This window comes from Hippopotamus amphibius, chromosome X (assembly GCF_030028045.1).
Source record: "Hippopotamus amphibius kiboko isolate mHipAmp2 chromosome X, mHipAmp2.hap2, whole genome shotgun sequence".
In the NCBI taxonomy this organism is placed as follows: domain Eukaryota; kingdom Metazoa; phylum Chordata; class Mammalia; order Artiodactyla; family Hippopotamidae; genus Hippopotamus; species Hippopotamus amphibius.
The window spans coordinates 42,438,837-42,451,750 of NC_080203.1; the positions used below are offsets into that span (position 1 = coordinate 42,438,837).

Consider the following 12,914-nt stretch of genomic DNA (forward strand, 5'->3'; position numbering starts at 1 on the left):
GCTACAGCCTGGGGAATTCTCACAAATGGTGTGCGATTTGCCCCTTTTGTGTTTTCTTTTCTGACTTGGAGGTAAAGAAAACCCCTCGCCCCCCACTGACTCGCTATTGATTCAACTGGGAGAGATTTCACACCTAGCATCACCGCTCTCCCTCCCTGAGCCCCTTTTCCTAAATCTTCATTTCTCCCCACCCATATTCCAGCCCTGCATGTCCCTGAATAATTTATGAGTCCAGGCAGGCCTTATAAAAGGGTCTCCCAGGAAAAGCCAAAAGAGTCCGGGAGGTTCTGAGAAATAGGAGCCCCCACAGCCTGTCTGGCAGGGACACCCTAAAGATGGACTCTGCTGTTCCCGCTGCTGCCGCCCCAGCCCCAGCTGTGGCCCCGGCCTCAGCTCCAGCCCTAGCGCGGGGCCCCCCGGCGCTCCTCGGCCTGGGAAACCCATCGCCCCTTCTCTCATCTGGACAAGTAGATAGAAGCGAACGGTAAGTGGAACTTGGCCTCTGGCAATTTGAACTCAGACTTAGTGGGGTTCCTGGGAGAGGACAGGCGTCTAGGGTGCCCTGTTCTCTGTGCCCCCCACCCCATCTCGGGCTCCAGTATCTCAACTGGCTCTTCACTAATTCCTCTGGCTGGCAGGAGGGGACTTGGGGGCAGTGAGCATTGTCACAGCTGAAAGCCCAGCAGCCAGGCCCTCACGGGCCAAGTTGCCCAGTCCACTGAGGGGAAAAGGGGAGATTGCCATGGGACGTGGGTTGAACATGACCTAGGCTACAGAGACGGGAAAGAGGTCCAAAGTCCCCAGAGGCCTGTGACTGAGGGACTGTCTCTTTCCTGACCACACCATAAGATTTCCATTTGCTTTTTTCCTACCTTTGGAAGTCTAGTGGGGAAACAGTGAACCCAGAAATAATTTTGGCCCCTTTCTGCAGCCGAGAAAGAAGCTAGAACTGTGAGCTCTACTTCTTGGAGTGGGAGGTAGGGGGAAGATAGTTTCCACCTCATTCATTCATCCAAACATTTAACGTTTGCCAAACATTTACCAAAACACCTACTGTGTACCAGGCATTATGCTAGGTGTCGGGCATTCAGATATGATTGAACTTAAATCTGCCCTTAAGAAGCTCTAAGGCGAGTAAACAGATAATCACCAAACAGTGTGATAACACTGTTGAAGCAGAGAGGAGGGGCATCTGTTCTGACCTGGATTCAGGGTCCTTAGGAAAGTCTTCCTGGAGGAGATGGAATCGGAGCCAAGTTTTTGGCGGGCCTCTTTTATCTCAGGGAGCCCCGTCTCTTCTTCCTCCACCAACTGATCTCTCCTCCTTATCCTAGAGGAGCTTGTCTTTGGAGACCCTGGCTCTCCTCTACAAATGACCTCCCAAGACAGGTGAGGAAACCTGCGGATTTGGTGAGTTTGAGCCCCTGTTCCGCGCGCACACACACGTGACCACATGCATGTATGCTGACCCAGTCTCTTCCTAGAGAGCCCCCGACCTCCACCCAGGGCTGCAGACCCGGGAAAGCACCTTCCCAGCCTTGCCCACTTTTGATTCCCACAATCAGCTCTAGGAGGAAGGCAGAGCCTAGGTTTCTGAGGCAATTTAGAAGATGAAGAGACTGAGGTCCAGAGCGCAGGAGGGATGTCGGCAGGCTCCACAGTGCGTCTGTGGTGGAGCTGGTGCTAGAATTCTGGTCTCCTGGCACCCAGCCACGGTGCTCTTCCCCACCCCCACCCCGCCCTTGCATCTTTGCTACTCCAGTAGAACTCTGTCCCCTGGACGGTCTCCAAACAGGTGTTAGAACAGGGGCAGGAAAGCAAACAACCCCCCGGACTCTGTCCACTTTTTGTTCAACCAGAACTAGGACAGACCCCCTTATTGGGGGGACTGGAAGCCAGAGATGTCTAAGGTCTCTTCTAGACCATCTTACCTACAGGTTGCTGACCCCTGATATGGAAGAGGCAGTTATCTGGCCACGCACTTTGAGCCACATGCTAGCTTTTGCTTTGGACAGGCCGCCGGTGGGGCGACAGGTGCTGAGGTCACCAAGGTTGACCCCGAGTTCCATCACCCCGTCAGGTAAGCTTCTGGCACCAGGCTCAGACCTTCACATAGGTCCATTAGCCCTTTAAATCCTCACAGCAGCCCTGTGAGTCAGGAGAAGGGAGGTACTGCTACAATCACTGTTGCATAGACCAGGAAATGGAAGCCCAGAGAGGTTAAGGGACTTGGCCAAGATTGCCTTCCCTGGAGTCTTTGTCAATGACCCCCTAAGAATAAGCCCCTATGGAGGGGTCAGTGAAAAAAGCGTTAGTAGGAGATGGAGAACACAGGGCTAGAGAATTCTTGGCTGGGGGCCTTCTGAGGTGGGGGGTTTGGATCAGTGTCAGGACTGATAAGTGCTGGGGCTGGGGGTCCCCACAGCTGTAAGCCCACATCTATAGACCTTCCTGCCTGGAGCCATTTTGTAACAATCCAGAAGGTTCTAATAGAAAGCTCCCTTTCTTCTTTTCCCTCTCATCCCATTACTGCACGTAGAAGGAGTTTCGGCACTTGCTTCTTTGTTGGCCCTACTGACCCCTCTGGACATATGCGCTCTGTCTAAGTTGGGGCCATGTTTCTTCTCTGTCCGCAGGCTCTTCTGGCCTAAATCCCGCTCCTTTGACTACCTGTACAGTGATGGGGAGATGTTACTGCAGAACTTCCCTGTCCAGGCAACCATCAACATCTATGAGGACTCAGCCAGCGAGGAGGAGGAAGAGGAGGACAAAGAGGAGGAAGAGGAGAAAGAGGAGGCAGATGAAAAGGGGCCAGAAGGGGGTGTGAAGGTACCAGGGCCAGCAGCACACAGGGCCTCAGCTCACCCTCCCTCCCTGCCCCTGACCTGTCCCAACTGAGCCGGTCAGAGTCTAACTGGGGTTCAGGATGCCTGGCAAGGCTTCAGGGCACTGAGTAGCCAGGAATCTCCAGGCACAGCTCTCTAGACTGAAAGTTGGGTCCTCAAGTCACCAGCTCACCCTGACTATACCCAACAGGCCTGTGGGCCCAGGCCTCCAGCATTGCGTTGCTGTTGTGTTGCCAACGAGAGGGTCCTAGGAACTCTAGGGGGAGGAAGACTTGCTTTCTGAAGCCCCCAGGTAGCAGAGGAGGACAGAGCGTGCCCATGCAGAGCACGCCCATGTCACTCTTCAGGGCGCTGTGACCCCCCAGCCTTCCAGGTGGTCACATAGTCCTGTCTCCCCATGGAAAGCCTGACTTCTGGCTTCACCTCCACGGATACGATACTGACACCAGATCCAAACACAGTTGGGGTGCCTTTCGATGGACCTTGCATGAAGGGAGGGGGAACATCCAAAGAATCAGCTTGCTTTGCGGACCTCCCCCACTTTGGCCATTAGCTACTGGGGTCTATGTGTTGGCATGAGATGAATCAGGAGAAAAATAAACTAGATGATGTTTACCTTTTTCCTGGAACTAGCCTGATTTCTTAACTAAACTCTGCCCATGTTGTGAAGCCATGGGCAGAGGGTCAGAGACCAGCTCAAGGCCACTTCATCGCTCTACCCGAGGTCAGTTGACAGATCTTTCTTCATGGGAATGTACCACAGGAGGCCCAATATGGGCCAGGCCCTCTTTGTCAACTTGTGCAATCAGGCTTGACTAAACCTCAAAGACAGCTTGGAAAGGGAACAAATAGGCCCCCAGAGGGCAGCTTAAAAGTCGGAAGCAGGGCTGGGGGTGGGGGAAAAGGTGAGACGTCCAGCCTCAGTTGAGCCTTGGTCATGAGCCTGTGCATATGGGGAGGGGCCTTGGGAGGCTAGTAAGTCCTGTCAATTTTACCTTCTCAAGTCCCTTTGTAACTGCCACAGCGCAGGCCCTCAGGCCTACCCCTGTCCCAATCGGTCTTGGAGTCATTTTCTTGCCTCCAGCATGTCCCTCTGCAATTCATCCTCCACACTGGCCACCAGATCAGACCGTGTTTTGCCCCCTGCTTAAAGCCCTACCGTGGCTTTTCACTGGCTCACCAACAGTTGGACATTTTTTTTTTTTTAATCACAGATCCTCTTGAGAATCTATAGCTTCTCTACTCAGACATTCACAAATCAAGTCCTAGACTTGATATTCTAGGCTGTTCAATTGCCTGGTTCCTGCCTGTCTCTTCAGACTCATCTCTCAACCCTCAAAGCTCATGCTACCTGTCTTTGAATGTGTCATGCTTTCTAATCCCTCTGTGGCTTTAATCCTTTGTCTGGAATGCTTTTCCACTTTTGTTTCTGATAAGCTCCCATGCATCCAACAGGACTAGCTCAGACACCTTTCCTGTGAGAAGCCTCCCCAAGACCCCCAAGCCCAAGCCAGGTGCCCGCATCCTTCAGGACCTCCTCTACCACAGCATCTACCTCTCTTACTGTGCAGTAAGATGGGGCTGTGTTTGATATCCCCACGTAACTTCTTTGCACAGCACACTGCCTGGCACAAGGGAGGTGCCCAGGAAATGTTGAAGGAAAAAGATTCCCAGGTCTTCTTAAAGCAGTTCTTGGTAGAACAACCTCTGTCCCCCCACTTGCTGGCTTCCCATGTCTTTGCTGAGCGACAGACAGGACAGGGTAGCATTATTCGATTCAGGATCGAAATGCTGGCCATCTTTCTTTCCCCTCTCAAGACGGGCTACCTCAGTTCTGAGCCCTTACTGGGACTTCCCTGCATTGGACACAGCCTAAGGTGGGCCACCAAACTCACACACTGCTGCCATCTATTGGTCAAAATTTAACCTTGTTCCTTAATTAAGGCTGTCAGGCAGTTGACCTTTGATCACTTTAATTCCTTTAGGCCATTCTGTTTCTGCTTGTAGGTAAAGTGGAATTTACCATGTGCTAGCTGTATGACCTTGGGCAAGTTACTTATCCACTCTGAACCCCAGTCTCCTCATCTGTAAAATGGGGAAACTCATGATCCTTCCTCTCCAGGTTGTTGTAAGGATTCAGTGAGATAGCATGTATAAAGTACTTAGTACAACTCTTGGCACATAGGAAAAGCAAATAATAAGTGGCAATAGTCATAGTAATCGTAGTTGTAGTAGCGGTTATTATTCATTTTATAACAGAAATGAGCTAATAGGCTAGAGTCAGCTAATGACTGGTTTATTCAGCTAACGACTGAGCTCCTTGGCACCATTTGATGGTTTACCAGTCACAGCAACTTTGTAGTGTTTGTCCCCCATTAAACAAACAGAAAAAGAACCAGAGGCCAAATGCAGCTTCAACTTATTTTTTGTGCTTCAGCAGGAACACCCTTCTTTTGAATTGAATGCAGAAGGCCAACGTACAAACCAAATAAAGATGGAGCTGCCCTTGTGGGAGCCACAATGGGAGACACCGAGTTCCTACCTCTGTGTCCTCTCTTTGTAAACGAACTCTCTGCCACCCCCTTTCTGTGAGGCACCTTCAGAGATCCCTAGATTGTGGAGAAGACTATTTGGAAACCACTATCCCAAGGGTTAAATCAAGATTCATTGGACGTTGAAGAGGGATTAGTATTTTAACATGTCCAGTGTTCCGTTTAAAATCCTTGTTTTGGGTCCTAAGCTCCCAGCATTTCATTTCATTTGAGCATTTCATAGCTCAGAAATTGCTCGAGTCCTTGTACCATAGGTAGTAGGGGTTTAAAATCCTTGGAATCCCAATATCCTTGGTTTTAGGGTATTATATAGCATAGAATTACAAATCCCCAAATCCCCAGTGGCTTAAAGACCCTAAAACCCTTGGAGCAGTAATTCTTAACTCAGAGTGAGCTCCTCTCACTTCCTCCCTCCTCCTCCTTACTGCGCATGTGTCGTTGGTCAATGGCAGCCTTTTTATCGCATTTTCCTTCCAGTCCTGCTGCCCTGAGATGGCTTCCAAGCCCCTTCCCCAGACACGGTTGCTAAGTGATTGGAATTCACTGTTCTGACTAATCAGAGCCCAGTGTGAGTTATTTTGTTATGGGTGCATCCAGTCCTTGTAGCATCTTCCAACCCAGTGCACAAAGGTGGGAAAAAAAAATCTTTGCAACACTGAGCCTTTCCTGTGGCTCCACCCTAGCTGGCCCTTCCTAGTGCCCCATACTTCCTCATCCCTGCACTGCTGCCTCTCATTTCCCCCACCCCATAGCAACGGAGAGAGGGTACATCCGTTGAGTGTGAGACTTCATTTGAGCTGGGCCTTGAAGGATGGGCCCAGGTAGAGGTGGAGAGAGAAAACGTTCCAGAAAGAGGCAGCAGGCTGAATTCCTTCATCAAACAAATGTTTATTGAGCACCTACTTCATGCCAGGCATTAATACTGTAATGATTGAGAGCATGGGCTTTGGAGGCAGATGTACTTGGGTTCAAATCCCATATCTGCCACTGCTGGTTCTATCCACAGGCTCACTCTGCTCAGGTGTCAAGATCAGCTCCCTGCTCTCAGCCTTCTCACTACCATCTCTGTAGTCCCTATTTATCTCTTTCTCTGTGTGTCTCTCTTTCTTCCTCTCTTTCTCTCTCTCTCTCTCACACACACACACTGCACACGCTCGTTAAAAGAGTTGCCTATTTTCTCTTCTGTCTCTGGGCAAGGAAAGCCCCCCTTCCCAACCCCAGTGGTTGTTACCAACCCCACCTCTCTCCCCTCCCCTCAGACTGTACCTGCGTGGTTATCGAGGAGGCAGTTTGTGTCCTCTCCGCCCCAGGACCCTGTTGTAAAATGGTGGTGAATCCTCCCAAACAAAGTTGTTAGGTGGCCTGAGTTCACTGTTTGGACCTGTTGGGGCTCTGGTGTTGGTTACTATGTTTTGGGTTTACTCCCCAGCTGACAAGGCTTGTAGCAACCTTCAGGCAAGCACGCAAACCCAGGTAGAAAACCTGGCAAGGAGCGAGTCCCCAGGAAGTGGTAGCCACACACTCTGCCAGGCACTCGCTGCTCACGTTACCCACTACAGCACTATAATCGCAACAACCCCCGGGGAGAGACACCGTTATTATGCCCATTTGTGAATGAGAAAACCAAGAGTTAGTAAGGTTTTGGTCCCTGGGTTTGTGTGTTTCGGTGGAGGTTGCTACGAGCCCGGCCCCTTCTAAGTGCCAGGCACTTTACATTATTACCTCATTTAATCCTTACAACAACCCTGAGACATAAGTGCTATTATTATCCCCATTTTATAGATGAGCAAACTGAGGTTCGCAGACATTAAGGCGTCTGCTCAAGGTCACGTCATGAATCAATGCCTGAGCCAAGATCTGAGAGACGACAGCACTTGCCCAGGTTACAAGAGTGAAAAGTAGCAGGACCAGTATTCAGGTCTGTCTCACTGCAGAGCCCCAGTGCTTTCAGGAGTTGGAATCTACAGGGCTTGGTGAAGAATTAAATGTGTGGGAGGGCAGGAGAGAAAAGGTTTCAATTCCAGCTGGAGGAAAGTGAGTCAGAGGGTAGGGAGAACTCCAGGCCAGGAAGAGCTGAGGGCCACTGAAAGGTGTCACCGAGGGAAGGATATTTGGGGGTCTCCTGCCGGGCCGTGGCAGCCTCTCACCAATCCTGGGCTCTCTGGGGCTCAGCGCTACCAGAGGCCAGGGGCGGATGAGGGACTTCTCATCCGCCCCTCAGCGCTGTGCAGCCTCTGCGTGGACCTGGCTGGGTGAGCTTCCTTCTAGCTGAAGGGTCTGGGCCCAGAAGGAGAAACTACCAACAAACAGGCCAGCTCTCCGGAGGTGCGCCAGGCACTGAGCTCGACACCGCACATGCTTTATCCTGAACAAGGCTCCTTAAACTCCAGCAGGGTGAGTGGTGCTATCCTCATGTTTACAGACAGGAAACAGGGGCTCAGAGACGTGAAGTGACCTCAGAGAGGTCAGCAAGTGGGGAAGCTGGGGGAGACCCGAGACTGTGTAGCTACAGAGTGCTGGCTCTGAACCACTTGGCTCCTCCTACCCTTCTTCTCATTCCCCTAGAGAGTCTCATAAAGGTAGGCAGCTCGCCTGGTGTCCTGTGGCCTATGTGGAAGAGAAGCACGTAAACTGTCATGCAGGGGCGTTTGTAGCGCCATCACTGGGGACATCTGGGGCTTGGAGCCAAGTGTGAATTAAAAGGGGTTGAGGGAGAACCCATGAACAACCTGGAGTCGGACTCTGGGTTCTTCTAGAAGTCTTCCATCCCTGGGAGGGAACAGCCAGCTCCCGCAAGTCCCTAGAAATTCAACCTCTGTCCGGTAACAGCAGGGGAGGCAGCGCCCCCTAGTGGCTGAGCTCTAAACTGGAGCTGGACCTACAGCACTGGGCAAGGGATCAGGAGGCTCACAGACCCGGAAGATTCTATGGCCAGCAATTTAGGGCCCGGTGGTTATAGGAACAGGCTCTGGAGTCACACTACACCTGGGTTTCAAATACTGCTTCTTTGCTAGCTAAGTGATGATGGCCAACATAGCAAATTAGTCTCTAAGCCTTAGTTCCTTCATCTATAAGATAGGGATGATAATAATACTAATTTCACAGGGTAGTTATAAGGATTAAATGAGATAATACACATGAAAGACTTAGCAGAGGACTTGGCACATTACAGATATGAGATACATCTGTGTGGGGGATGTGTGTGTGTGTGTGTGTGTGTGTATCTGTGTGCATATATATAAAATCATCTTTCTCTTTTGACACATGCTATCATTTCAGTAATTACATCTTTGACTCCTTTTGACTTCCCTATCTAGGTCTATTAGGTCCCTGGTGCCTCCAAGCCCGCTGTCTTGCCCCAAGGGAGGTACTGTCACCACTTACTTAAGGCTTGTGGGTAAGACATGGGCTAAGACACTTGCTTTTCTCCAGGGATACTTTCAAGTACCTTGGACTGTATGTACATCTTTGTCCCTCACTATCCTGTGAATGTTAGTACACTTGCTTTATACACATGCTGGGCTCTTTCTGCATTTCAGAACAGCTTGACATCCATGATTTCATTTGAGTTTCTTATTACTCCCCATGAGATGTTTCCATTTTTCAGTGAGGAAATTGAAGATGATGGGAAGAGAAGTGATTGGCTCAAGGTTGCACGGCAATTCAGTACAGGAGCCAAGACTAGACCCCCAAATCTTATGTTGAGTTCGGGGTTTTTCCACCAACCCTTGCAATTGTCCAGGGACCTGAGCTCTGGCTAAACATGAAGCATCTATAACCCAGGATACAGCTTTATTGTTTGGAAGCCACATTGCTGCACTCTGACAACAGGTTTCCTGCTTCTACTGAGGCCAAGACTGTATCTCCAATGAACTGTCAAACTATGTTATTTTCCTAAAAGAAATGACAGCAAGTTACTAGGACTGGTGACCCAAGACAGCCACATCTCCAACACATGCCAAGAATATAATTAAATGTCAGATGACAGGTTTGAGAAGAGATGAACATTATCTCCCCAGCCAAGCTGCAGGCACTGCTGAGAAGTTAACTGCTGTCCTGTACTCACAGCCAACTTGATTTAGCCACTCATCTCATGTTGGACAGAACCGTCAGAGGCTCAGAAGGGCAACTCTGCCCTGAGAACAAAGACTGGGAGGTGTTGATGTGTGTCATCAGCGTGGGTCCTGATGGCAGCACCTGTTTGCAGGCACTAAGGGAAGGAGTATGATAACAGCTCTCGGTGTCATTTGACATGACTCTGGGGATAGAGCATGCAAGCTTGAGTGTCAGTACCAGAGGCTGGGCTCCTCTCATTCTGACACACTGGCAGCAGCACAAGCCCTGCTGAGATAACAAATCATAGAGCCTGAGGACCTCCTCCTCGGGCCCTATGTTACTTGGAAACCCTGGCAAGCTTGGTTCTGCTGCTAGGGGAATCTTGTTACTTCCTCCTAGAGCATTGGATCTCTGGGTGGCACTGAATTTCTCTTTCTGCTGTCACTGCTCTTCACTCTGTCATTACCATGGTAACCTGAGAGGGAGCCAGCATCAAAATCACCTCCTCCCCAACAGACATATGTGGAACAGCAAGTGTATTCTCTCTCATTTTAGCGAAAGGGAACATTTTTAACCCTCTCTCCACACTTCAGTCTTGGTCCGCGATGGAGAGCAAATTCTTTCACCTACAGTTTTGGTGTTTCATATACCGCTTTCTTGGATCTTCCTGCGTGGGAGCTGCTAATCTGATTGGTCTGGGATCAATCATTAGGCTGCCCGTGAGCAGGGTCTTCACAGTGAAAAGTGATCTACATCTCTGACTATATTGTTGGTTCCACCTGCTCTGGTTGATTAGGACAGGCCATATTTGTTCTGAAGACCTCAGCTTCTCAGATTCAGGGGAGAAGGAGTAGATTAAGCTGTGTTTTCCAATCCATTTGTTAAGCCACAGACCCCAACAACAGAAAGACAGAAAGAGGGGAGGAGGGGTTACCAAGTTTATCTTGAATTCTCGAATCAAGCTTTTGTTTTTATTTATTTATTTATTTATTTATTGGCTGCATTGGGTCTTCGTTGCTGTGCGCAGGCTTTCTCTAGTTGTGGTGAGCAGGAGCTACTACTCTTCCTTGTGGTGTGCAGGCTTCTCATTGCGGTGGCTTCTCTTGTTTCAGACCACAGGCTCTAGGCATGCGGGCTTCAGTAGTTGTGGCATGTGGGCTTCAGTAGTTGTGGCACGTGGACTCAGTAGTTGTAGTTCTTGGGCTCTAGAGCACAGGCTCAGTGGTTGTGACACACGGGCTTAGTTGCTCCACGGCATGTGGGATCTTCCTGGACCAGCGATCAAACCCATGTCCCTTGCGTTGGCAGGCAGATTCTTAACCACTGCACCACCAGGGAAGTCCTGAGAATCAAGCTTTTATTAATAAATTACACTTTGCTTGCTGTTCCAATTGCTCTGTGTGCATATAGCTTTTTTAGTGGAGTGAGTGGTGGGATTCAGCCATGAACCCATAACACCTAGGAAGGTTTGCCCAGGGTCAGAGTCTTGTCCCAGCCCATGTCTATGCTGGACAGAAAGGGTGTACTTGTTCCATTTCCTCACCTTCCCCTGAGGTCCTCTGAGGACCTGGGGAGCAAATTCAATTTAAATTCAAATTTCATATTGAGCTTCTAGTTGTGTGTAGCTCTTTCATAGACACCCAGGAGTGATGGGACTATGCTATGAAATTATGAGCCTGGGAGTAGGGGCTTTGCCTTGGGCTGATAGTGAAACTATCCCCTGCTTAAGCAGATCCATGGAAACTTTAATTATCAAAGCACTTTTGGAAAACTGATGACAATTTCCATAGGTAAGAAAAGTTTAAAATAAAAATCCCTTTTTTGTAAACTTATCAGATTTTATTAATGGCTGATATCATCTGAGGTGGGGGCAGTGTTGTGGAAAGGAAAGAACACCAGACTCAAGAGACTTAGGTACTTGTTCAGGTTCTATAATATGTTGGACAATTGACTTTTAGTTTCCTCATCTCTAAAATGCGGACAGTCCTTAGCCTATCATCCTCTTTACGTTTGTTGGAAATGAGGTTTGAGTGACTAGTTATATGATGAAATCATTCTGAAAATTGCAAAATGTTATATAAAGTTGTATTTTAATAAGCACTGTGAAAGAAACTTCAGTATAATAGTCTGCCTTTCAAAATGCAGGCACAAGCCCCAGACATTTCTGGAAGAAACACTTGGAGATCTGGCATAAAAGCTGTTCAGGTAAATTACTGGAGGAGCTGAAGCTCGTGGCTTCACTCCTAGAGGTAGCTGAAATAGTTCCATTTTTCTGTCTGCCCAACTTTCCTGGATACTCCATTTCCTAATTAACTTAGGGAAGCTGTCCAAGAGGCTCTGTGTACAAAATTGTGAATATTGGAGCAGTAGCTTTGCTTGAATTGCTGGGAGTGGTGACTTTTGGTAGTTGCCATTGGCAATGGCTTACAAAATCCTCAGTTCATGCTATTTCCCCAAAGCTAGGCTGCCTTCATATTTGAGTATAATGACTATATTATGCCACTGCAAATGGACTCAGCATGTTAGGAAAATGGATTTTTTTTCCCTAGAAACCACTTTAAGGACTCACACTATTCAAATTCCAAAAAAGATACTGGAATTTTTTTAAAAAAATTCTCTAAAATAGTGGAAAAACTAACAAATAATCTATAAAAGAATTACCACAGGCACAAGAACAACAGTAAAAATGGTGGGAGACATCTCAACTGACCAAAACATTTGCTGAAACATAAAAAGTAAGATAAAAGGAGAGTAATGGGAATAAAAATAAAATTATTAAAAGTATCACAGGGAAAGTCATATACGAAGAGTGTGGACTCATGGAAGGACATGAACCTGAAGGATCAGCTTCAAGAATTGTTACAGAGTCCAAGCTTACTCTGCTCATCACATGACAGGCCAATAAATCTAAATCAGAGACGAGATGTTGAGGCAAGGAATATGACTTTATTCAGAAAGCTGGCAGACCGAGAAGATGGCAGACTAGTGTCTCAAAAGAACCATCTTATCGGGGTTTGGATGCCAGTTTCTTTTACAGCACAGAGAGGGGGAGGAGATGAGGAAGTAAAGTAAAAAGGCCATAAGTTTTGCAAATATCCTCTGGAATGGCCAGCCTCGGGGAGGCGATGTATTAATTTCTTCTTTCTTGCAGCCATCCACAGGTGGACAGGGTCAGGATGTTTCCTGAACAAAGGCACTTTGGCTTAACATTCAGGCAGAGGGGCAGGGTTCCCAGAGGCCGGCCATTATGTATAGACAGTATCCTTTCAGTGAACAAAAGCAACAGGAAGCAAAGGTTAAAGTAAAAGAAACAGATGCAACATGTAGTCAGATTTGGCTCTTCCCTGTTACAAAGTGAGGAAAAAGACAGGACCATTGAGATGGCAGATGGCCATGTGCTCCTTGATATGACCTTTCTCTCCTATAACCTCACAAATCTTGAGGAAAAATAGAAAAACCA

At 48.5% G+C, this 12,914-nt stretch overlaps 1 protein-coding gene across 1 annotated transcript; it reads left to right on the plus strand.

Annotated features, from left to right (window-relative positions):
• Positions 1-335: 335 nt before the first annotated feature.
• On the plus strand, positions 336-7,300 carry RIPPLY1 (ripply transcriptional repressor 1). The gene is made up of 5 exons (XM_057717589.1): positions 336-484; positions 1,335-1,410; positions 2,016-2,080; positions 2,637-2,829; positions 7,181-7,300. Exons 1-5 carry the CDS (start codon positions 336-338, stop codon positions 7,298-7,300), a joined length of 603 nt encoding a protein of 200 aa, XP_057573572.1.
• Positions 7,301-12,914: the final 5,614 nt, after the last annotated feature.

What these genes read in the sequence shown, in the direction of transcription:
- RIPPLY1 (XM_057717589.1), top strand. Translation starts at nt 336, where the DNA reads ATGGACTCTGCTGTTCCCGCTGCTGCCGCCCCAGCCCCAGCTGTGGCC. An exon ending in TGAGGAAACCTGCGGATTTG is followed by an intron (nt 1,411 to 2,015) that starts GTGAGTTTGAGC and finishes TGCTTTGGACAG; the next exon opens with GCCGCCGGTGGGGCGACAGG. An exon ending in GGCCAGAAGGGGGTGTGAAG is followed by an intron (nt 2,830 to 7,180) that starts GTACCAGGGCCA and finishes CCCATTTTATAG; the next exon opens with ATGAGCAAACTGAGGTTCGC.